Below are 25,205 nucleotides of genomic sequence, written 5' to 3' on the forward strand. Positions count from 1 at the left end.
ACCCATGGGTGCTTAATCTCTGAACCACATCCCCAGCCTTTTTTATTTAGAGACAGGGTCCAAGTTGCTTAGGGTTTCACTTGCTGATGCTGGCTTTGAACTCAAAATCCTGCCTCAGCCTCCTGAGCCATGGGGATCACAGGTGGTCACAGCGCTTGGTTGGGAGTCATTGTTGAGCCAACTGTTCTTGTCTCTGGCTTTCCCCCATCCTTGTGGGTTTATGTTTTTCAGAGAAATTCCTCAACCATTATTTATTGGGTGTCTTGTGGGTGAAACGGGGTACTTGTGCATCTTTAATATTTAGCCAGAATGCCCAGAAAATGTAAGATTTCATTTTTGTTTACAGTAGGCAGAAAAAGCCAATACTTAAACACAATTGCTGTAAAACAACTCAGTAAAGCGAACCTACCTGGAAATATTACTCATGGTGTGCAAGTACTTTATTTTTTAAACTTCTGAACCCACTGGCTGGCCTCAGAGCCAAAATAATACATGAGAATCAAACTATCAACTCTTGCTGTTTAAACACCCAGGTGGTGTAAACACAGGCAGAGCCATAGGCTGAGGGAGCAGGAGTGGCCTTTTGCTTACCTCCCGACCTGGCTCATCTTCATTTGAAGACGGAGCTCAGGGCTGCCCTTAGTACCCTGAGATATGGAAAAATAAACTATTCACCTGTCATCCTAGTTCAGACCCACCTAAGTGGTGGCAGGACAAGACCCTGAAGGGGGAAGGCTACAGTCCATTTAGGGTCTTCAAATGCCGTTGGATTCCTGCCCTTTTGGGGCCGTTCTTAGGTGGCGTGGGTGGGGGAGCTGCTTCCACCTGGCTTCTCCACATTGCTGTCTTGGCAGCCCCGTAGTCTTGGCACGCTTCCCTGACTCCTGATCCTGCTGCCACTATGATCAAAAGTAGTTCCAACAGACTGTTGAGTCATCTTGAAGCTCATTAAATTGAGTACCCATCAGATTCCTGTCAGTGGGCATCCAGTGTACTGGCATCATGGAAGTTATTTGCGCATTAAGTTGGTTTAAGAATTAATGTGTGAATCCATTGTTCTGGGGCCATTCCCAGGATACCTGATTACACCACATCTGTATTAGAGACCCCTTGTCCTGGACAGGAGAGACAGGCTGCTCTGTCGGCCACCATGCTGTCCAAGGCTCTCATCAGGATGTCTGGCATGTGGTCTGTCAGCATCTTTGGGCCTATGAGTATTTTGCTGAATTCTGCTTCATGTGACCACCTTGCTCTATACCGAGCAGCAGCCCAGCAGCCAAACCTTCAACAGAGAAGAAAATACTAGCTAGTGAGCGTTTCTTGAGTTGGTCTCCAGCACACACTTTCTTCCCCTGGTGGTGAGTGCAGACTTGCACCCCTCACACTCACCTCCCAGAGTTGCCCTCTTCCTCCAGGTGGATGATCCTGCCAGGAGGATACAGAGGCGGGTACTTGGGTGGAGAGTCAAGTGGGGAATCACTGGAGGAGCTGTATGCTGGGGACCAGTGTGTCAGCAGACTCTGCTCCCCAAGAAGAGGCTGTGTCAGGTCTCCCTGGTCACCCCCATCCAGTTCAGTTGGGAAGTTATCAGGGTTCCCTCCAAACAGTTCGTACCAGCAGCCTTGCAGCAAGATCTTGTACTGAGGGTGAGAACCAAGACAGAACATTGGTCCTCTGAGGATTTGCCACCCTTACCAGAAGGATCTCACAGGACTGCTAGGTGGCAGCAACCCTCAGGTTCAGGAAGTCCTCTCAGCCAAACCACCCAAACCAGTGTTGGGTGCCTCTTGCATGATAAAGCCAACATACTTGTAGCAATATTTAAAAACTATATTATGCATATTTTGATGAGAAAAATCACTTTTTATTTTGGTGGTGCTGGAGATGGGACCCCTGGGCCTTATGCCTTAATTCTTTTCATGAAATTTTGGAAATTAGTTTTACCCTGCCCTTAAAGATACTAATACTAGTTTTTTTTTTTTTTTTCTTTCTCTCTTTCTCAGGGTTGTGGGGAGCTAAAGATTGAACCGAGGGCCTTTCATATGCTCTTCCACTGAGCTACACCCCAGCCTTTAGAAACTACCTTCTAGGAAATTTGGAGAGGATGGCTGATACAAGGATAATTTAGTTTTTTTTCCTAATTAGCAACAAACCAAAAAAAAAGTTGAAGTTAAAGAACTGAAGACACCTCTGCTGTGTGGGCTGTGATGGAAGGGGGTCTTGGCTGTTCTTTAGGCACCTGAAGGCTATTTTTGCTAAAATCTCTGACTTCACTTGGGCCTACAAGTATCAAATGGGTGACTGGGATATGACCACTTGGCATCTCTGCCTTCATGTTGTGTCCTTCTCCTTTGCTGCCTTAATCTTTGGGTCAGATTTTACTCAGCTTTGCATATAGACAAATTGATCATCTGAGAAATGTTTTGTCCAGAACTATAAGGTTGATTTGACCTGAATTTGCCTAATGTCTGTGTCTGTCTGTCTCCCTACTCTAAGGCTAAAGACATATACCAGCTGCCATGAATGGAAAAAATGGACCATAAAAGGAACAAAAAGAGGTGGCACCTGAGTTCTGGAAGATCTTTACCTAATCACAAAAAAGTCATGTGTTCCTCCCCTTTACTACCCAGTCTCTCGCCATCAATAATCCTATCTGTGTCTGTAACCCTGGCCCCCTTAAGTGGAGAAGCTGATTTATGAGCAAAGCTCCCTCTTTTCCATTCTTTGGCTACTGAATAAAGACTTATTTCTCCTGTCAAAAAAAGAAAAAAGTGGGCTGGGGTTGTGGCTCAATGGTAGAGTGCTTGCCTAGCACGTGCGAGGCCCTGGGTTCGATCCTCAGCACCACATAAAAATATATTGTGTCCAACTACAACTAAAAACATAAATGTTTAAAAAACAAAAGAAAAGAAATGATCATCTGCAACTCCATTATCCAAATAAGATAACATTTTGGAATTTGGTATATATTTTTCAAAATTTTTGTCAAAACCAATCATACATGTCTATAAATAGCTCCTTGTCCCCTCCCTCTGCTCATATACTGTTCTCTCCTCTAAAATAAATTAATTTATTGCTGTACTAGGGACTGAATCCAGGGATACTCTACCATTGAGTTACATCCCCAGCCCTTTTTAGTAATTTTCAGACAGGGTCTGAATTGCCCAGGCTGGCCTCAAACTTGCGATCCTCCTGCCTCAGCCTTCTGAGATTCTGGGATTACAGGCATGTACCTGTTTTTTCAGTGCTGAGAATCAAACCCAGGGGTTGATGCATGCTAGGCAAGTGATCTACACTCCCAGCTTTTATCAGTCTTTACAACTGCATAATATCTATAATGTGGACATAAAATCTGATTTAGCAGCCTTAAAATCTATTTTAAAATCTTATTTTCTTAACCACAGACAATATTACCAAAAGCACCAGAATAGTCACAAAAAAGGCCTAGGAAGTCTGGCAGAAGGCAAAACACTTAACTAGAACAGGATTATTCTGTTACAGTACTTCCTAACTGGCATTTCGTGTACTTGCTTTAGCCATCTGCTTTCTTAGGTATCAAAGTCCTAGACAAAAATCTGTTCAGAGGGCAGCAACAGAATTTAGAGCAACAGCTTAAAATGCCCTCCCCAAGGCTGAGTCCAGAGAGCTCCTGAGCTCCATAAGGCCTCTCCCTGCAGACCCTCTTAACACTGGTGCCCAGATTACCTTAGGCTTATTAGAGTGAGCAATCACTCGCAAGATCCTTTTCTTCAGATCTTCCAAGTTGGTCACACTTAACCTGTTTAGCAAAAGATGAGATTCTCAGTACTCAGTATTTTCAACTACCCCAACCCACTGACCAACCATCCAGCACACTGACCTGGGAATCACATCCTTTCCCAGGACAAGTGACACAATGAAGTCCTTGGAGTACTCGTAAAGAGATTTGCTGAAAATTTTAAACAAGAGATGCCAAGTCAGTCTTCTGCAGTTTTAGAGAGAAAAAAAGCAACACTGCTAGGTCAGTGGGAGGTTGGTATAGCTCTTCTCTGTCCTCCAGGGGGGAGAAGTGGCTTGAGCCAGAGCAGCTCTCGCCAGGTTCTATTAGAGCCACACGGACATTCAATGAAGACTCCACAGCAAAGTGTCAGACTGGATCCAGAGAGCAGACCAAGGTATACGTTGACCTTTGGCCCTGCCACCCCACCTAGCAGAAGCTACCTAAGAATGCAAGAGGCAAGAATGTAAGAGGACAGGCAGAAAGCTATTCATTGTGGTGCTACTTGAAAAGCAGAGGCTGGTCACCACCCAAACATCTGTCCACAGAAAACTGGGTCCAGCCTATAACTGTCCACTTGAGTTCTCTACTGCTGTGAGACAGGGTTCTGGGTACTGTTATGGTGCACTCAACGATTATGCTGTTGGGGCTGGGGATGTGGCTCAAGCAGTAGCGCACTTGCCTGGCCTGCGTGCAGCCCGAGTTTGATCCTCAGCACCACATACAAAGATGTTGTGTCTGCCGAAAAGCTAAAAAAAAAAAAAAAAAAGTACTAAAAAAGTCTCTTAAAAAAAAAAAAAAAGATTATGCTGTTGAAGTTAAAGGAATAAAAATGAGGCACAAGAGCAGGTATAATAACTGCCTTTAAAAAGAGGGCCGGGGCTGGCAGAGCCAGCTGCCTAGCACTTGTGAGACACTGGGTTTGACCCTCAGCACCATATAAAAAAGTAAATAAAAAAAAAGTTGAAGAAGATATGCTTGATATATGATAATAATGAAAAGTGAAAAATCAGACATAGTTACTTCTGGAATGAAAGAAAGGACATTTGAAGGAACAGGATGGAAACTAAATTTCTCTGAAGGTATCTGCTCTGTAGGGTTGTCTTTGGAACCATGTTAACATTTTGTTAATGTAATAATTAACATAATTAGAACATAATCAAATAACACAAATAATCTCTAAAATCAAAAGCCGAATGAGATACATGAATCAGTTATTTCAAGTGACTTTAAACAACTGCAATTTGATCATATATCCCTAGCAGGAGTAGATCCTATGAACAAACTAACTGCAAAGAACTCTGGAGCTACTTCTGATACTCACACTGTTGGAAGCTACATTAGTGTTACTATTCTCAATCCCTGATCTCTGTGTTTATACACACACACAGGAGAAGGGTTTGAACAAAACCATTTCCTGACTCTTTCTGCTGAAAGGAGCCACAACTGACTTTGCATTACAGTCTCTTAAGTCCTGTTTCCCACAATAGGAACTGACACTCCCTGAAGTATGATTGATTCCAAATTAGAACAGAGAAAAAAAAAACATTAAGGCCATTTTAAGCCCAAAAGTTTAGGAGAGTTTGTTTTATCAGAAAGTGAGAAAACTAGCCAACACCTGGGGTTGGTCAAAGGCTAGAGAAACTAATCTGAAGGGACTCCCCGTGGCTGTGGCTGTGGCCATGGCCAGGACAGCTCATATGTTGACAGGCTAAGGAGTCAATGTGGCCAGGGACTGTTTCCCAGAAGCGCTAGGTGGAAAGATCCCAGCATTTATGTATCTCTCTTGAATTTCCTGTATGAACTACATACCTCAAAGTAAGCGATATTTGCAGATAGGTTTTTAAATTTTCAACTAAATAACAGAGAAGGAATAACAGAAGCAGGCTATCACCATTTTACAACCTCCAATAAAAACCAAATCTCAGTAACAATCATTAGGGCTAACGCCACGGGAGGCAAGCAGACACAGGGCAGCTGCTGAGGCAATGCAACAGGAAGCACATCCCCACGATGTCATACGGACAGGAAGTGCACCCTGAATCTGATCAAATCCTTCAGTACCATTTTCAAAGAACTACAAACAACCTAGGTGAGACAGATAATGTTCAATGGCACTATGGATATATATCCAGAAGGGGACAAGTTCATTAGCACACACGACGTGGTTTCTTCAACAAATACAGAAGAGAGGGAAAAATCTGTGTTAAAAGACACAGGTACAGCCGGGCACGGTGGAGCACGTCTACAATCCCAGCAGCTCGGGAGGCTGAGGCAGGTGGATTGCGAGTTCAAAGCCAGCCTCAGCAAAAGTGAGGTGCTAAGCAAGTCACTGAGACCTTGTCTCTAAATAAAATACAAAATAGGACTGGGGATGTGGCTCAGTTGTCAAGTGCCCCTGAGTTCAGTCCTTGGAACCAACCTCCCTCCAAAAAAAGACAGTTGCAAGGCAAATGCACCATATACAATGTAAGAAACTTGTTTTGGATCCTAATACAGACAAACCAATTGTAAAATATTTAGGAGATAGCTGGGGAAATGTGATTCTATTACTAGATATTAAGACATTATTAAAAAGGATTAAAGCTGGGTGGCTGGGTGCAGTGGAGCATGTGCCTGCAATCCCAGTTACTCAAGAGACTGCAGCTGTAGGATCACAAGTCTGAGGCCAGCCTGGTCAACTTGGTGAGACCCCATCTCAAAAAATAAAAAGGGCTGGGGATGTAGCTCAGTGGTAGAGTGCCCCTGGTTCAATCCCCAGTTTACCCCCCAAAACAAAACAAAACAAAATTACCAAGCCCTTTATCTTTTCTTCCTTTTTTTTTTTTTTTTTTTTTTAGAGTTTATTATAGTTACATGGAAATCAGTTTCAGTTCGTGATCCCCCTTTTCTCAGCCCCCAACCCCTTTATCTTTTACTTATATTAGGGTTATTTACAGATAAAATGATATGCTCTCTCAGATTTGTTTCCAAGTTAACTCAGCTGTGGGGGACGTGGGAAGTAGGGTGAAAGTACATAAAAAGATGAGCCATATGTTGATAGACTATTGTACTGAAGCTAATTAAATAGAAGCTCACACAATGAACTCTCTCTACATGAATTTTTGGGATGAGGTTTCAGGCCCACCTTAAACTCCTAGGCTCAAGTAACCCCCCCACTTGCCTCAGCCTTGTGGTAGCTGGGACAACAGGCACGGCACGTACCACTGCACCAGCTATGTTTGCTACTCTGAGTTTTTAATTTTATTTAAAAAATTGTAGGGGCTGAGGTGTAGCTCAGTGGTAGAGCACTTGCCTACTACATCTAGGCCCTGGGTTCCATCCCTAGCACTGGGGGGGGGGGCGGGGGAAGGATCTTTTATCTCTTCACTTTTCTATATTTTCCCAATTTTCTATAATTAGGCACAAGGCCCTTTTTTATTCTCTTATTTTTTATTCTAAATTTGTCTTTTTTTTTTTTAACTGTGGTACAATTAAAAAAAAATAATCAGGGTGAAAGGTTACAGAGGACAGTCCAATCAGAATAATGAATCAGCAAAGAAAAATACTTTGCAAATTCATAAGAATGTCATTATTTATCCAGATCCATAGGATGTACACGTTCAAGAGACTCCCTAACACAAACTATGGATACTAGGTGACAGAGATGTGACAATGTAGGTTTACCAGAGGTGACAGCTGGGGGTGCTGACAATGGGGGAGGCTTGTAAGTGTGGGGGAGACAGGGACTTTCTGTACCTTTGCTCAATTCAGCTGTGAACCCAAATCTGCTCTAAAAAATAGTCTATTATATAAAATGAATCTTAGATTTACATCATTTCAGCTCAGGAGGCTAAAGCGGGAGGATCAAGTTCAAAGTTAGCCTCAGCAATTTAGTGAGGCCTTAAGCAACGTAGTAAGACCCTGTCTCAAAAAAGGGCTGGGGATGTGACTCAGTGGTTAAGCATCTCTGGGTTCAATCCCTGGTTCCCCAAAAAAGAAAAGTGGACCAGACAGCTTGTGGGCAGCCCCTGTTAAGCGCTGGACAGCATGGCATTACCTTAACAGCCCTCGGGGCGGAGAGAAGGCATAGGCCCGGATTTGGGGGTAGGAGCTCCGGAGCATGATGGCCAACAGGGCAGCTGCTCCTGCGCCCAGGCTGTGCCCCACCACAACCAGCCGGTATTCCTGGAGGACGAAGAGCAGAGTGAGTAACTGCAAACAACAACACATGGCTAATGATAGGGGAAGGAAAGAACGAAACAGGATCTCACGGGAGCGATGCTGAATGCTTGGCTCAGAATCCCATCATTGACGAGTCGTCGGTAAATGTATCTGGCAGCCTGAGCAATGCCCTGAAACAGACAGGCAGGTCAGCACGGCTCACACACAGGACCCCACAGTGTGCACTCACTGCTGACTCCCTAATGACCTCCCCAACAGGACCCGACTCAGCGGTCAGGGGCCCTACTGTTCTCTGCTGCCTTCCTGGCACCTAGGGCAGACTCTGGCATGAAACAGGTGCTCACTACATACATAGTCTATTATAAAATGGATAAAAAAATAATCAGGATGCCCCCAGGTGTGGGAGACCAACCTTACACGTGACTGAGTCACACTCCCCAGCTGGGTGCTGAGGTGCTCAGTCACAGAAATGTGGTAGAGCTTTCCCCACCCTTCTTGGGTCTGAAGGTCGGTGTCTTGTGCCTGGGTGTGTCTTGCTACAGCCCCATGGATGAAGCTACGCTCACCTGTTCCTTTGTAATATAACCCCTTGCCCTGTTTTTTTTTTAAAGAGAGAGAGAGAGAGAATTTTTTTAATATTTATATTTTAGTTTTCGGCGGACACAACATCTTTGTTTGTATGTGGTACTGAGGATCGAACCCAGGCCGCACGCATGCCAGGCGAGCGCGCTACCGCTTGAGCCACATCCCCAGCCCCAACCCCTTGCCCTATTTAGGATAGAATCTTCCATGGAAGTGCCTTGTGTGTGTGTCCCCTTCTCTTATTGTACCCTTGGGTATGGCCTACCCAGATGTCAGTCAACCTGCTGACAGTGGACATCATGAAGATAGACTCAGCCCCCTGAAACCTAACCCTTTGCCTCATTTGAATAGCTTCTCCTCAGCGCGTGCTCTTGCTCTCTCTCTTTCTGTGGACCCTTAAAATCAGAGGAGCCGTCACAGCGACCCCAAAGAAAAAGATATTTGTGTCTCTTGTGTGGTTATTTTGCGCAGCCCAGTTAGCCCAGTCCAACTGGAGTGACCCCTGAGCCTTTTAGTCGCAAGAACAGAAACCGGCACCCAGGAGCTTCCTCCCATGCCTGCACATACACTTCTGCAGCTTCCACTGTGGCTGCCTGGTGCTTTGCTTTGCAGACCTGCTGCAGTTTACTTCAGCCAAGTTCCTGTGGTCGGTCACATTTTGATCATAAATGACTGACCACTTCTGAACAATGTTAAAGCTTATGATACAGTTATTTTTTAGTTTTATTTTTGGTACTGGGGATTGAACCCAAAGGATGTTTAACCACTGAGCCACATCCCCAGTCCTTTTTATTTTGAGATAGGGGCTTGCTAAGCTGCTGAAGCAGGCTGAGACCCTCCAGTCTCAGCCTTCTCAGTCACTGGGATTACAGGTGTGTCATCATGTCTAGCTACAATACAGTCCTTAACCAATGACACTGAGTATCCCCTGGTTCTACAAAGGCCAAAAAAAAAAAAAAAAAGTTCGTCAAAAGTGAGTTCTAGGAAGTTCAGGTTTGGGCTTAACTTCAAAGAATAAATTTTAAAACTTTCTAACAAATACAGCTATTTAGCTATTTTACATCAGAGGCTCCTTGAATTATGCAGTCCCAACAGAGGAGACAACCCCGCTGGCCAGTCCACTTGTGGACAGCCTCCTCATGACAGTTTCTCTGCCAGGCCCCAGACAAGAGGGCCTTGCCCTGTCCTTGTGTGGCTCACAGTCTACGAGGAGGAGGGAAGGGGATCTGTCATAAGATGGGGAGACTGATTGTGATCATCTCTACAACAGCTGCAAATAAGATTGCATAATGTGCTAATTCTGCAAGCAGAATACCACATAGGATGGATCAATCGGAAGCTCTGACATTCTGTGCCCTTTCAGACAGGGCTTCCTGACCCCAACTCCAGACTGCCACACGGTTCCCTCTAGGCACTGTTTATCAGGTTCCTACCCTTGGCCAGTTCTGCACATAGAGCCAAAGAGACCGTGGCCCACGGTGGCTGTGGGTGAGCATCCACCTGGCACGTGGTAACAAGGGAATGCTGAGATGGCTCCCGGAGGCACGGGGCTGGGCTCTGACCACTGAGGACAGCGGCAGGGCCAAGAGCAGAGAGCAGGCCTGGGGCAGCAGCATCCCAGCCGGAGTACGAACTGTACTGGAGATGGCAACTGGTGCGAGGCAGAGGCCTCTGCTCCTGGTCACAGAAAGCCTTTCTCTGAAAAGAGCCCATGAGTTCTGAAGGCCTCCTGGGCTCCCTGAGGTGTTCAAAGTTCTTTACACACACAATAACAGTTAAACTGCAGTCTTTGGTGAATTGATGCACAAAAGGACAGCTAAAGGTTAAAGAAAAAATTCCCACTGGGAGTGTCGCTCTGGGGCAGAGCGCTTGCCCAGCACGCTTGAGGCCCGGGTTGGGTGCACAGCCCACACTCACACTCACACTCACACTCGTCAATTTTAAAGTGATGACTACAGAAGTAGCACCTGTTCATACCAAGGATATAAAAGCAAGTCAAGTCCTTGCCTTCCTCTGACCTTTGGACGTGAGTCATTCCAACTTTCCCTAAATGTTAACAAACTGCTCTGCAAACCTCATGAGTCATCAGGGAAATGCCAACCAAAACTACAGCGAGATGCTGCTTCACACCCCCCAGGATAGCTATCATCAAAGCCTGCAAATAACAAGTGCTGACGAGGACGCAGAGAAAATGTAAAATGCCACAGCCACTGTGGAGCTCACTTGTGCTTCCTCACCTTCAAACACAGGATCACCACACGACCCAGCAACTGCGCTCCGAGGTACCAACCCCAAGATTCAAACGAAAGGAGGAACTTGAACAGATGTTTGCACACCCATGTTCACAGCCATACTAGTCACAACAGCCAAAGGTGGACACACCTCAAGTGTCCATGGGCGGGTGAGTAGATAGACAAGCGAGCACAGCCGTACGATGCACAATTGTAAAGATTTAAAAAGAATGAAATTTCGATACATTCCACAATGTGGACGGACCCTGAACACTGTACTAAGTGAAAGAAGTCAATTGCAAAAGGGCAAACGTGGACGAATCCACCTACGTGAGGTTCCTAGAACACACAAATCCAAAGAGACTACACAGGACAGAGGTTACCAGGGGCTGCAGAGGGGGCTGTTAGTGTTTAATGCATACAGAGTTTATGGTGGGGATGATAAAAAATTCTGGGTAGAGGGCTGGGGCTGTAGCTCAGTAGTAGAGCACTTGCGTAGCATGCGTGAGGCACTGGGTTTGATCCTCTGCACCACATAGAAATAAGCAAGTAAAATAAAGGCATGCTGTCCATCTACAACTACAAAAAAATATTAAAAAAAAAAATCCTGGGTAGAGATAATGGTGATGGGTACAAGGCATTATGCAAACACTTAATGCCACTGAATTGTACATTTACCAATGGTTAAAATTAGTCAGGTGTGGTGGTTCATGCCCCTAACCCCAGCAGCTTGGGAGGCTGAGGCAGGAGGATTACAAGCTGAAGGCCAGCCTCAGCAACTCAGCAAAACCCTTTATAAAAAAATAAAAAGGGCTGGGGATGTGGTTCAGTGGCAAATTGCCTCTGGTTCAATCCCCAGTACCCAAAATATAAAACAAATGGTTAACATAACAAATATTATGTATATTATTATGAATATTTCACTATCTACTAAAGAAATGAAAAAAATAGAACACTGTAAGCATGGTTTAAAAACCTAAGGCTGTGCTCTGCGCATGGGGGCTTCTTTGTCCCATCAGGTGGTGCTCCTGTGCCCCACCCCACGGCACAGTGAGAAACGGAGGCCCTGGCTCCTCACACATCCACAGAGAACTTGTGAGATGGTGTGCGGCACTGCCAAGGCGTCCCTGCCTCTGTGGCAGGAGCTCTTTCTCTGCTGCTCTGTATTGCACAAGAGCTTTGTCACAGTGACAGTGGACTTTAATTAAGAGGGAAGGAAAGCCACAGCGTTTCTGGCTCACACGCCCAGTCTGACACTCCAATAACTATGTGGCTTCAGTAAGTTACTCCGCCTCTTTGACCCAGTTTCTAAAACACATATACACACGCTGCCCGTAGGTCTGGTGCGGGGACTGCAACAGTAAGAACTAGCACTTGCTGTGCGCAGCAGCTGGCATGTGGTGACTGTCATTCCATTGGCACTGACAGAACCTGCGACCCCACTGTACCTTGTGTGCCACACAGTCCTGCACCTCGGCCTCCAGGTGGAGGCTCTCGCTCTCTGCAGACAGATCGGTGAGGATGTCCTATAAAAAAGGCACAGACAGGAGAAGTGTCAGCCTGTGGCGTGCACTCATGTCCTCTGAGGGATAGTGGGTGGCAGGCTCCTGGTCAGATTGCTTAGAAGGGACCCTGGGATGCTTGACCTCAGCAGAAATGCCCACGAGTCAGGCAGGCCCTGAGGCCTTGAGGGCAGCAGCTTGGAACAAGGCATGTACCTGAAGGGACTGTGGGTACATCCAAGTCATCCTATACCCAACAGACTGCACAGAGTCCACAGACCCTCAGAGCACAGAGCCTGTACCAGGTTTGTTTTTTTTAATCTTATGTTTTTGGTACCAGAAATTGAACTCAGGGGCACTCAGCCACTGAGTCACATCCCCAGCCCTACTTTATATTTTATTTAGAGACAGGGTCTCACTGAGTTGCTTAGTGAGACCATGTTGCTGAGGCTGGCTTTGAATTTGTGATCCTCCTGCCTCAGCCTCCTGAGCTGCTGGGATTATAGGCAGGTGCCACCATGCCCAGCTGTATCAGGGTTTTGAACAAAGCACTGCTTCTGTCCTGAGGCCCACAGTCAAGAGCTAAACTCTGGCTGCTTGCTGGGATGAGGCTCTACACCTACACTGTACAAAGCCCCTCAGGTGATTTGCATGGGCTTCATACTAAAAGCAGCAGGAAGCATGGCCAGTTTTTGAAAAGGATGGGAAAGGACACACTGGGAAGATGAGAGCCAAGACAGGGATGGAGATGGAGGCCTGGACAGAATAAAGGCCATGGTGCTGGGAACGGAGGACATGGCCAGAGGCCTGGGCTAGAACTCCACACAGAATGGACTGGGCAGTGACCAGAGAAAGCAAGGACAACTCCACTGTTTCTTCAGGAGCAACTGGGGGGTGCTGGCAGAGTGGACATAAACAGAAAGTCCTGAGGAAGCTCAGGCCTGGGAGCGGGGAGGGTCCTGGGAGACCCAGATGACCTCGAAGGTGCAAGTATGGGGTGCTGGGAACAAGGTGCGGGCACCCCAGAGTTGGTCCACAGCAGAAGAGGGCTGAGGGCACAAGCTGTGGAGTCTCAGTACATTTTATGGGTCAGCAGAGAAGTATGAGGAAGTGAGAGAGAGGAGCAGTCAAGAAGGAACCGGAAAGCACACTGAGAGAGGGAAAAAACGCTGCTCTGGGATGGGGAACACGGGAGGGGCCGCTGGGCAGGGGGAGACTAAGGGGGCCTACAGCTGCCTGGGGACTGGCAAGAGGACTGGGCCAGTGAGGAACCGGAAGAGGAACTTGGGAAGCATCATGTGACTTTCAACAGCAAGACTCAACTAGTCCTCTCTGGCTATGGGCACAGGAGATTTTAGGGAACGGTCCCTTGGGTTTGGGGCCTTGGTCACATATCCAGGCAAGTTTCATTAGGGGAACTAAACAGGTGCTCCTCTCAGAGCCCCCCTAGATGGGGACAAACCTGCTGGCATCTCTGCTCCCAACAATCCCACAGTGTTTTGAAAAGGGAGCATTTCACAATTTTGGATTTGCTTCCGCATTTTCTGTCAGGGCGTTTCCCTGTGGTTTTGCTGTTGCCTAACAATGTTTCCTTCATTTTGAGTGCGGCTGCCTAGCTGATCTGTACTCCCTGCTCCCAGCACAGTCCCCCTGTCTAATCTGTCAGGGTCCAGTGTTACCTGGAGAGACATGGTCCCTCTCACAGAGACCACGACGGCCTCCTTCCTGTGATCCAGAGCCACCAAGAAGGGCAGCTCATACACCTGAAGGATGAGAAATAGTGTGAGGCTTACATAATGGAAACATGCAGCTAACAATACAAAGTTGGAACATGTCTGCATCCCTTGCAATTGCCATAAGAAACCTGGAGGAAACACATCCACCTCGTCCTCACCAGCCAGGGCTCCACTTGACACTACACACCAAAGGCCTTCATTAAACACTTAACTGTCATGACCAGCGGTTTTCTTTCTTAGCCTCTCTCACCCCTGCCAGTAGGTCAAATCTACTGTGCAGCTCCCTGGTGAGTTCAAGGCTCACTTCACCTCCCTCATCTGGGTCCCGGCACCAATGATCGTTCATTCGATGGATAAATTCAGTCTTGTGCTGAGCAGCTACAGGCCATCCCTGGAGGCCAGGACCACAGGCGCTAGCCACCATATTCTCAGGCTGCACTACCCTGTCACCTACTGGAGTCAGGTGAGACAGCATGGTATCTCTGATGAACCCTGGTTGTTCTAACTTGTGTTAAACCTGGGTTTTAAACTTGGATCCATGGACCTGTGTGTGATTCAAGGGGGTGGGGGGAAGGGGTCTGTGAACTCCTGAAACAGTACACAAGATTTGGGGTGAGTGTGTGTCTCTGAACTATATAAAGGATAATTCCTAATTCCCATTGGAATCTCAAAGGACTCTAGGATGCAAAATTAGTTAAGAGCCCCTGTTTGATACTGCACCTTGTCATGAAAGCTTATGTGAATGAAGTCCCTGTATTGTAGCCTTGTCGTTTGCAGGATGGAGCTGAAATGGCAGTTGAGCTGATCACCTCCAACCAAGTCATATTCTGTTGTTCTGCTTCTGCAACTAAAAAGAGGGCAAAGAGGTTACTGTGCCAACCTGAACCCTTACCAGGAGTCTGATACTGTCATATTTTCCCAGGAAAAAAGAACTAAAGCTGACAATTTCCAGGACATCCTGGCTAACAGAGAACAGCATGCATGCACTCATTCACCCACTTATTTTGCAGTACTGGGGATTAACCCAGGGGCACTCTACCACTGAGCCACATCCCCAGTTCTTTTTATTTTTTTATTTTGAGACAGAGTCTTGCTAAGTTGCTGAGACTGGCTTTGAACTGGGATTCTCTTTCCTTAGTCCCCTTAATCACTGGGATTACAGCTATGTGCCAGCCACCCTGCTCAGCTAAACTCACAATTTAACAGACACATTGGGCTGAACTGCATGAAATTGCTATTCCCCCCCAACTCTGTCCACTGAAAAGCCCAGAAGCAATGACACCCAGGGGGGATAGACACACTTAGATCTTGGTTTTTAAATACAACTGCCCACACTGAGAGCAAGGGGAGCCCCGCAGAAACCATTCCAGGGAAAAAGAAGATGAGTATCTTAACGTCAGAAATTTAGGAAGTGCTCACAAAGTGATGGGGACATATCAAAAGGACACAGGAGAGTCTACAGGACCTAGGCGTCTGGGACACTTTGAGCACCAAATAAACAATATATATATTAGAAAATGATTAGCAATGAATCTTAATCCACAGAGTAAAGTCAAAATCTATATGTAAATATTAATAATACATAATAAAGAAGAAAAAATTCTTCTTTACAACAGAATGACAACTAATGCAGAAGAAATGGTGAAAAATCATAATTTTGTAATTATTCTAGAAATGACTGATGCACACAAAAGTCAATGAATGTCAAAGATACTGGGTGGAAGTTTGGAGAGGAACTAAATATTTAAATGGTCTCAACTGTCTCATTAAAGGAGACTTCTTGTTTCAAATGGAAGGAAAGCACCACTGTCTGTGGCAGAAACTGCCATCAGCACCTGAGCCAAGCGATCAGCGACAACTGCGCCAGGAGTGGGGCAACTGGCCTCATGCGCTCCTGACAGGATGCATTAGGAAGGACACAAAGCATAGCATCCCTGCCCAAAGTCCAAAACCCGGATCTACCACAAGGAAACCATCAGACAAACACAAACAGAGGACCCTTCTACAAACTGTCAAAATCTGGAAGACAAGAGAATGACGGAGGAGCGGTTCTGAGCTGAGGGAGACTATGCAGAAGAGCCGGGGCTGCAGATGGTGCGCAGTGGCACAGCACTCGCCTTCCACACACGAGGGCTGGGTTCTGTACCCAGCATGCAAACAAAAAAGGGAGCTGTGACAACCACAGTGAAAAGAACCATCCCCAGTGGAGGAAAAATCATGAAGAGGGATATTACCGATTGCAAATTAGTTAATAATCAGAGATAAAGTTCCTCAATTTTATTTTACAATTTTATTAGAGGTCTGTAAAAGAATGTCCTGAGAAAATTCAGGCTGAAGTAAAAAAGCATGGAGTAATAAGTAAATCTTGAACAGTTCAGGGAAAAAGAAATATGCCTGTGGAGAGAGGCTGACAGAGTACACATGGGATGAGTCAGAACAGGTGGCTCCAGATAAAGGACTGAGGGATATCTTTGGTCACCTTTGTTGCTTTTTTTTTTTTTCCTTCAATACCAGAGATCAAACCCACCAGGGATGCTCTGCCACAAAGATATATCCCAGCCCTCCTCTTTTTACTTTGAGACAGGGTCTATGTTAAATTGCCTAGGCTGGCCTTGAACTCAATCCTACCGCAGCCTCCTGAGTGGCTGAGATTCTAAGATGTGTGCCACCATGCCCAACTTGAAAACTTCTGATTTCAAAATAAAACTTTATTTTTATTTTTTTAAAGGACAAATGTGGACATGGAAGCCTCACCCCAAGCCAACCTACCAGTCACCTCCAATCTTGCACAGTCCTGTAAATGGGTTTCTATAAATGTAGAGAGGCCACCCATAGGCAGCTGCTGCAAACTGCATATAATGATGGCAATTTTCTAATTCTGCATCCAAATCAGCTTCCTGTAAGAGAAGGGAAAAAAAAAAAGCTTTAATTTAGAGGAACTCATTACAGGGAGGATGAACACACTAAGATCTTAAAACTGAGAACTCTAATTCCTGATTCTTCCCGCTCTTTCCTCACTGACCAGAACTCTCAGAGAACTTCTGCAGGGAAAATCAATCCTTAAATACAGACTAGATGGACCCAAAAACTCAGGGAGTACGGAGGGAGCTAACATCAAAAAGACCGAGGATTCTTCTGACTCCTGCCTGGAGACATTAGCAAGGTTCTAACTGCAAGAGGTACTGCCAAGAAATGGGTGTTTCAGCAAGGAGCAGGGAAACACAAGTACCCTGTTTTGCAGTTTTCACTTTTGAAAGCATAAAAATCTATGGCAGATGGGGCTAGGGCTCAGCAGTAGCGCACTTGCCTGGCATGTGTGAGGCACTGGGTTTGATTCTCAGCACCACATATAAATAAATAAAGGTCTATCAAAACTAAAAAAAATAAAAAAAAAATAAAAAAAATCTATGGCAGAAAACCACCATAAAGCAAAGATGAACTATTTCTGCCCCTCAGAGAAGAATGCAAGCACACCCCAGGAGGTAGGAACCAGGCTCAAGTCCCACCCTAGAAGGAATTTTTCTGGTACACAGAATCCAACAGTGAGTTTCCTAAAACAGAGGGCCTTGAAAACATGATGGATGGTAAATTGGCTGAGAATGGGCTCCCACCTCCTGGACTCCAGATGAGGAGCTGCCTCACAGACAGGTGATAAAGTACAAGCAGAAGCCACAAACTGGATTCAACTGCTATTGAAATTGCTTGTGGCTAATTGTGTATCTTTGAAGATCAACACAGAGGTGTGAATGTCAAAACTGAAAATCCAACAGGAATTCAGGGTTACCTGGGAGTCCCCTGGGGAGTGGCTGATCACCTCACTAGGCTCCTGGCTGTTGCTCACATTGTCCTGTTGTTGGTGGAGAAGGGCGAGACCCGCCGCGATGTCGCTGGGCACCAGATCTGTGTCCTGGGAAAGAAATCAAAATGGCCTGTCATTAAAACCCAGCAGGAGCTACCCAGTAACTCCTTAAAATTCATTTTACACCATTCACAGGCACATGTGGACACACATAGATATAATGACATGTACAAGTCATTGAAGAAGCAATTTCCTTGTAGGACTCTCTATATATGTGAGTTTAATATTTTCTCATATCTTGTTCTCAGACAAATGTACGATTGATTGTTTTAAAACTTCCACTTCAAGTGACTTAACTATTTCTAGTCTATTTTAAATCTTTTATAAAGTCGAGGAGTAAATGGGTAAATCCTCCACCATAAAAGTAATGCACAATTTGAACCCAAGTTTATAACATCATTTCAAGTTGGTGTGAAAGTTTTTTTAAAAAGTATTTTTTTAGTTGTAAATGGACACAATATCTTTATTTTATGTATTTATTTTAATGTGGTGCTGAGGATCAATCCTAGTGCCTCATGCATGTGAGGCAAGTGCTCTACCACTGAGCCACGACCCCAGCCCCGCTGTGAAAATTTTGTTAAAACACAGTCTACAGCAGAGATTTACGAGGCTGAATGTATGCTTACTGGGTGCAGCATACAGCAAAAGAAACCCCAAATAAGAAAAGCAACAGAGCTGTCCTCTGGAGTCTGACCTTACCCCTTACCCTTTTCTTCAGGACAGATATGGAGGAGCAGAAGTCCTCTACCAACAGCAGGCACTTCTAGCACACAAGAAAGGACCATGTACTGGTCACTGGGCCTCTGGGTCATCAGTTCTGCCTATGATGAAGAATAAGAAATCCTGAGAATATCCAGCTTCTCTTCTTCCTCCTTCTAAATATCTTTAGATATTGGTTGAAGCACTCCTTCAAGATTCAGGGGAACACCCTTAACTAATCCCCTTGAGGCTGCTGTGGCCTGGTGTCAGGCTCTGGGGCCAGCCCTGAATAGTACAAAGTCGGGCACTACTGAGAAGCGAGAGAGAGAGACAGGAAGGTATGGAGGATATCGACACTTTTCCTCCTTACTTGGTCTCAATACAGAAAATAACAGCAGTTTATCAGAGAACATTACATGAAAAGACAAAATCACACACCAAATACGAAACAAAAATATTTTCAAATCAGTAGAAGGCTCTAGAATGACATTCTTTTGTACCGCAACACTTGAAGCTTTCTTTCAAAAGTAGAGTAGTCTATCATTTCTATCATGTTATGAAGTGGTAAGAAATCACAGGTATTACCCTGGATGCATGAGTCTGCCTATGCAGGTAGGTATCCACTGAGTCAGCTGGACAGAGGATGTATAAGAAGACAAGTAGAAAACCATTCTCGAAATGTACAGCTTCCTTATTTAGTTCCTTAAAAATGAATTCAAGATCTTGACAGTATAAATTGGGCACAGTGAAACACACTTGTAATCATAGCTATTCAGAAAGCCAAGGCAGAAGGATCAAAAGTTCGAGGACAGACTTGGCAACTTAGTGAGACCCTGCCTCAAACATAAAATAAAGAGGGCTGGGGATATGGCTCAGTGGTAGAGCACTTTCCTAGTATGTGTGAGGCCCTGGGTTCCATCTGAAGTATTGGAAAAAAAACCCTCAACAATGCAATGAACAGGTGTCAACGACAGGATGCACCTGACCAGCGAGGTAGGGTCTGAGAAAGCCTGGCCCCTGCAGTTAATGGCTCCCCAGAGCATTCATCCCAGACAGTGTCTGCCCCCAGCCCCATGCCCAAAGGTTCCAGGTTCTCAAATGCCACTTTGGAAGACTAGGGGGCTCAGCTCAAGATGCAGTGTGCTCATCTTCACAGAGAAGCATTTACTAAAACAGAAGAAAGAGACCAAACCATATCCCTTCAGCTTACTGAAAAGTAGGTTGAGAAAAGCTCTGCCGTACTCGAAAAAGCAACTCGAGTATGGTCGTCTTTCCCAATGCAACAGCACAAGAACTTGATTCTGGTTTCCCACACGCTTGTAGCTGCTGTCTTGAGGCCATTAAGTAACTGGCTTGAATCATTACTATCCAGGTGACTGGGACCAGCCGAGGAATATGGGGCCATTTTCCCCCCCAGTGGGTCAAAGACAATGATAATGGTGACCACCGTGGCGGCGATGATGATCCAACTGCAAAACAGAGAGTGGAAAAGGCTCAGTGACGGTGGGCCCCACCTCCAGATGGCTCAGCCCCTGCATCTCTACAGAGGTGCTCCTTCCCAAGGAGGATGTGGATTTTCCAGATCCTGACTGAGGCGAGCAACTCAGTTCTTCAAGAAAGTTCCTCATAGCTAACCCAGGCCCCATAAAGATTAGAGTAGTAAAAATAAAGAAACAAAGGAAACAGAACTATTTGGTGGGCAGAGCTGCAGTATGAACACAGAAGCAGCTGGAACTAGCTCTTCACAGCACTACCTTTACCAAAAGAATTTCCATATTGTGCGCTATCCCATAGTTCTTTTGTTCATGTGTTTACACATTTCTAGGTTGCCCCACCATGCGCGTGCGCCCCACAGAGTTCATGGACTGTGCTGCTGGGAAGATGCATTATCAGTGAGGAAACTCTGCTGCCCCCTGGTGGTATGGCTGAGGAAAGGCAGCAACAGCAGGAACCCATTACTCAGAACAGGAGGAGATGGAATTAGATCATCTGTCAATTTTTAGCTTAGAACATATGAAACCATATTATAAACCTTACTACAGTATTATTCCCTGATGCCATTCCTGTCACTCTATTTTTTCTCATCCTACTTTTAGTTTTGGTCATCTGTAGTTTTCCTTTTTAGAAGAGAGGGAATGCAAAAAAAATGAGAACCAGTAAGAAATAAAACATCAACAAATATATAAGGGAAAATAAATTATTTCTCATGTACAAACCAGTGTCTCTTAAGTTTCCATGAGTCACTCAGTCTGATTCTAATTCTGCTAGGAAGCCACTGGACACTGGGCTACCTGTCCTGTTTCTCAGAAAGACTTGTTCACCTGCCTCCCAAAAGCATCCGTGATGAGAAAAAAAACTAAGAGAGGAGACAGAAGGCCTCACCTGACAACGACGGTTGCTACGATGCCATTCACAACAGTCCTGTCACACTGGACGCCCTCTGTTACCCAGGCGGCCCCCAGAGAAGCCCAGACCATCTCCGGCAAAAAGAGCGCTAAGCGGATATACAGCAGCTTAGACATCGACTTCCGTGGTCCAGGGTTACAAATGGTTCCTGAAATACAGAAAATAACCAACGGCTTACTTACCTCTTCAGAGAAGAGCTTCCCTTCTACATAACTACAGCTAAGGGGGCACACATCTGTGCACACCCACACCTGTCTTGGTAAGTATTGCCCTCACTGGAGAGCAGCTGACAAGGTGAAGCCTAACTCACGACAAAAAGCCTGATTCATTTCTCAGCTTCAATGGGGGTTAAAGCTCTAACTGGGGTGAACACATAAGCACTGCCCAAATGGAGAGAATTCTGAGAGCAAAAGGGGACACTGTTAATAATCAGGCTGGGGCAACAGGCACGCCATAGGGCTGTCCCAGACCAGCAGGATACAGTCCTTCAGGTTCTTTTTATGTTTTGCTTTAATTTGGTCCAGGGGATTGATCCCAGAGGTGCTTTACCACTGAGCTACCTCCCCAGCACTTTTTATTTTTTGAGACAGGGTCTTGCTAAGTTACTTAGGGCCTCACTAAGTTGCTGAGGCTGACCTCAAACTTGAAATTCTCAAGGATTACAGATGTGCTTGCCTGGTGCATTGCCCAGGTTCTGATAGTCAGAAAAACAAACAAGAATTGTGCTGTCCAAAGCACCATTCTAAACCCTGTATGTCTGTTATTCTTTAATCTTCATGAACTGTGATTCAGACATTATACCATTTTACAAATGAGGAAACTGAGACTCAGATGGAGTAAGTAGTACTTTCTGAAATATAATCTGGGTCTGTAAGACGGGGGACGGGGGTTCTTTGACTTGTGGTCCTCACTTTGGGGAAGTGAACTACTCTTTTTTGTTTAGTGCTAAAGATGGAAGCCAGGGTCTTTCCCATGCTAAGCAGGAGCTCTACCACTGAACTATACCCCTGTTCCCGGAAGTAAAAAGTCTGATGTGTGGGACCCCTTGAGGAGGGCTGATATTGAGACATGACATTTTTATTGTATTTGTAAAACAAATCCAAGTATCAGTAGAGGTCTTCAGTAGAGGTTCCCGAAATATAGAAAATAACCAACAGCTCACTTCCCTCCTCAGAGAAGAGCTTCCCTTCCATTTAAGTACAGCTAAGGGGGCACACATCTGTGCACACATGCTAGGCAAGTGCTCTACCACTGTGTGTTTAAATTCTTGATGTAAAACATCAACTCCTTTTGGGAAAAAGTGGGGATACACTTATCTAAGTAACATAAAAATACCAAATGATTAAAACAAAAACAATATTGAAAAAAATCTTAGATCTAAGATCTAAAGAATGACATGGTAAAGAAATAGTTTTTTAATTTCAAAAATTATCCTCTGTTAGAATTAAGAGTCTCGTTTAAAAATATTAGGCAACCTCTGGACTCATTTGTGGCACAAAGACAAATTTTATAAAATAATTGTTTCTAATAGTTCTCTCTCTCTGAGGGACAGATAAAGGAGCAGATCTGTAAAAACAGTTCCACATAACTGACCCTCCTAGAGAAACAGAAAACAGTACCCTGACACTGCCTCCAGGGGAGCTGGGACCCTCAACAAGAACATGTCTTAACACCTTACATCCCAACGCTATCTGAAACATCAACAGTGACAACAGCTACAAATGCTGCATTAAAGAAATACACACATAGACGAGGAAGCAAAATGGAGTGCTTCAGATCAAGGTTCCAGAAAAGACATGAGACACTGAAGGTCCCTTTCCATAGTTACACCTGCCTGAGAGGAAAGTGAATGTGCAAATAAATATAGTCTTCCCAGTCTCACTGTTTTTTAAAAAATATTTTTCTCAGTTGTAATGGACCTTTCTTTTATTTATTTATATGTGGTGCTGAGAACTGAACCCACTGCCTCATACATGCTAGGCAAGTGCTCTACCACTGAGCCACAGTCCAGCCCTAACCAAAGCCTCTTATAGTAGATATGAAGTTAAACTAGTACATCCACACCTTGCAATACTGCTCAGCAATAAAAAGATAAACCAACAAGGCGTGGTGGCTGGCACACACCTGCAATCTCAGCCACTCAAGAGGCTGAGGCAAGAGGATCCCAAGTTCAAGGCCAGCCTCAGTAACTTAGTGAGACCTGTTTCAAAATAAAGAATTAAAAAAGGGCTGGGAACATAGCTCAGTGGTAGGGTCCCTGGATTCAACTGCCAGTGCCACTGAAGAAAAAAAAATGACTACAATAACAGTGATTGCTCCCAACAAAGCTATGTATTTACAACCAAGAAAAAGAGGATCAGTCTCTTGGATAAGGATGACTCAATTGTTTTGTTCCAAATACTCCCTCTACAACGTGTGATATTTCAGAGAATATCAGTGTAAAGCTAAATACATATCGTCTTTCTGCTCAAACGACAGATTAATTACTAAGACTTGACTAATAAAACAAAAGGGGCAATGGAAGTAATCCTTGTACCAAGAATTAAAGTTACCAATGTGTTAATTATTTTAAAATAGACCTGAAATTAAAATATGTAAAGACAAACAAACAACACCCCCCCACACACACAAATACACACACCTCACTGAAGCAGTACAGAGGTAAAAAGTTCAAATAGGTCAAGTTGATAAAAACTCAATTTTAGGGTTGAGGTGTAGCTCAGTGGTAGAAAACTTGTTTAGCAGCATAATGCCCAGGGATCCACCCCTAGTCCACAAAATAATGGTGATGATGATGATGATAAAAGTAAATTTTAAGCATTCCTCCCACCCCGGAACCCCAGTCCTCAGTTCCCTTCTCTAGAAGTAAGCCAGTAGCTGTGTCTCCTTCAGGGAGAGTCTGCACATAAATAACACATATTACATTCTGTGGAAAAGAGCAGCAAACAACATACAATGTCTTGTACCTTAGCCCACATGAAATCACCCTTTACTGTTCACAGCTTATTTTCTCTTTCTTTTTCCCCCTCACCATTGTGCAACCTGCTTCAGTGCCAGCAGCCTAAGGGCAGAGGTCAGCAGTGGTTCTGGGCTCCTCTGCCCTGGGCTGGGCACTATCAGAGGTCCAAGGGAAGGGGCCTGCCACAAATCCAAATCCAGGAATCACTTTCTCATGTAAAGGAGCACAGCAGACCATGACAAGGATGAAGTACAGTTCATCTAATCAGTGACCTTTGGATACACATAGTGTTATATGATGTGTTATTTCTAGGAACAGCATCTCAATGAAGATCCCTACAAGTGCACCTTTGCACAAGTCAAATATATAGGAAAAAAATAGATACACATGCTCTTATTGCCATATTGGTCTCCCAAAGGACTCAACTAATTTACTTTCTCACCAACAAATGAGCTGCCTGAGGGCTGAGGATGTTGCTCATGGCAGAGGGCTCACCTGGCACGCTGAGGCCTTGAGTTCCACCCCAGCACTGAAAACAAAAAAAGCTGCCTATTTCTACTCAGCATCACCATGCAAGGTTCTAAGGGATTTTATTTTGTGATTGAGGCTAAATATTTTATACGTTTGAATTTGCTTTCTCTACTGCTCATGCTGTCTGCCTGTGTTTCTATTACCTGTGGGTTCCCTTCCTAGTCACTGTAGAAATCCTTATATACTGAGGAGTCTCTGTCTTTGTCTCAGGTGTTACAATTGCCTTTTCCCATTTGTCCTTTTTTTTTTTAAAGCCTTTTTTATGATATTCATCACTGAAATTTCTATAATGTTTTTAATGACATTCAATACTAATTACTTGTAATAACTTGGTAATTAAAAAAATTTTTTTTTGGTACTGAAAATTGAACCCAGAGATACTTTACCACTGAGCTACATCCCCATCCCCCTTTAAATTTTTTTTTTATTTTCGGCCAGGCATGTGGTGCATGTCTGTAATACCAGCAGCTTGGGAGGCTAAGGCAGGAGGCTTGCAAGTTCAAAGCCAGCCTCAGCAACTTAGCAAGGCCCTACACAACTTAGTGAAACCTAAGTTGAGGAGGCTGGCCTCAAACTTGTGATAATCCTGCCTAAGCTTCCCAAGTCACAAAGATTACAGGCCTGTGCTACCACACCTGGCTACAAATCGGATATTAAATTGGCAAGTTCTTATAAGATATTGCTTTTAGTTTATCTGGGATACCGCTAGAAACAAGTAACAGAAAAATCTAACTCAAACTGGTTTAAAGGCAGGAAGAACCTGTGCAGACTCAAAGGAC

General features: G+C 44.8%; 1 protein-coding gene and 1 non-coding gene across 2 annotated transcripts in view; both read right to left on the reverse strand.

Moving 5' to 3' along the window:
• Nucleotides 1-422: 422 nt before the first annotated feature.
• The window catches only part of Daglb (diacylglycerol lipase beta), a 28,547-nt gene continuing 3,764 nt past the window's right edge, over nt 423-25,205 (reverse strand). Inside the window, exons 3-15 of the mRNA XM_076839890.1 lie at nt 20,913-21,084; nt 19,741-19,999; nt 17,757-17,879; nt 16,742-16,869; nt 14,693-14,819; nt 13,916-13,999; nt 12,183-12,260; nt 8,011-8,091; nt 7,797-7,924; nt 3,860-3,928; nt 3,706-3,778; nt 1,390-1,640; nt 423-1,282 (exon numbers count right to left, since the gene is read on the reverse strand). Of these exons, the coding sequence (XP_076696005.1) occupies nt 1,084-1,282; nt 1,390-1,640; nt 3,706-3,778; nt 3,860-3,928; nt 7,797-7,924; nt 8,011-8,091; nt 12,183-12,260; nt 13,916-13,999; nt 14,693-14,819; nt 16,742-16,869; nt 17,757-17,879; nt 19,741-19,999; nt 20,913-21,084 (1,772 nt within the window). The 3' untranslated portion in view covers nt 423-1,083. The remainder of the gene's footprint in view (nt 1,283-1,389; nt 1,641-3,705; nt 3,779-3,859; nt 3,929-7,796; nt 7,925-8,010; nt 8,092-12,182; nt 12,261-13,915; nt 14,000-14,692; nt 14,820-16,741; nt 16,870-17,756; nt 17,880-19,740; nt 20,000-20,912; nt 21,085-25,205) is intronic.
• On the reverse strand, nt 23,968-24,097 carry LOC143385525 (small nucleolar RNA SNORA42/SNORA80 family). The gene has a single exon (XR_013089480.1). It is a non-coding gene; the product is annotated as a small nucleolar RNA SNORA42/SNORA80 family (small nucleolar RNA).

The sequence above is a fragment of the Callospermophilus lateralis genome, chromosome 19 (assembly GCF_048772815.1).
Source record: "Callospermophilus lateralis isolate mCalLat2 chromosome 19, mCalLat2.hap1, whole genome shotgun sequence".
NCBI classification, from domain to species: domain Eukaryota; kingdom Metazoa; phylum Chordata; class Mammalia; order Rodentia; family Sciuridae; genus Callospermophilus; species Callospermophilus lateralis.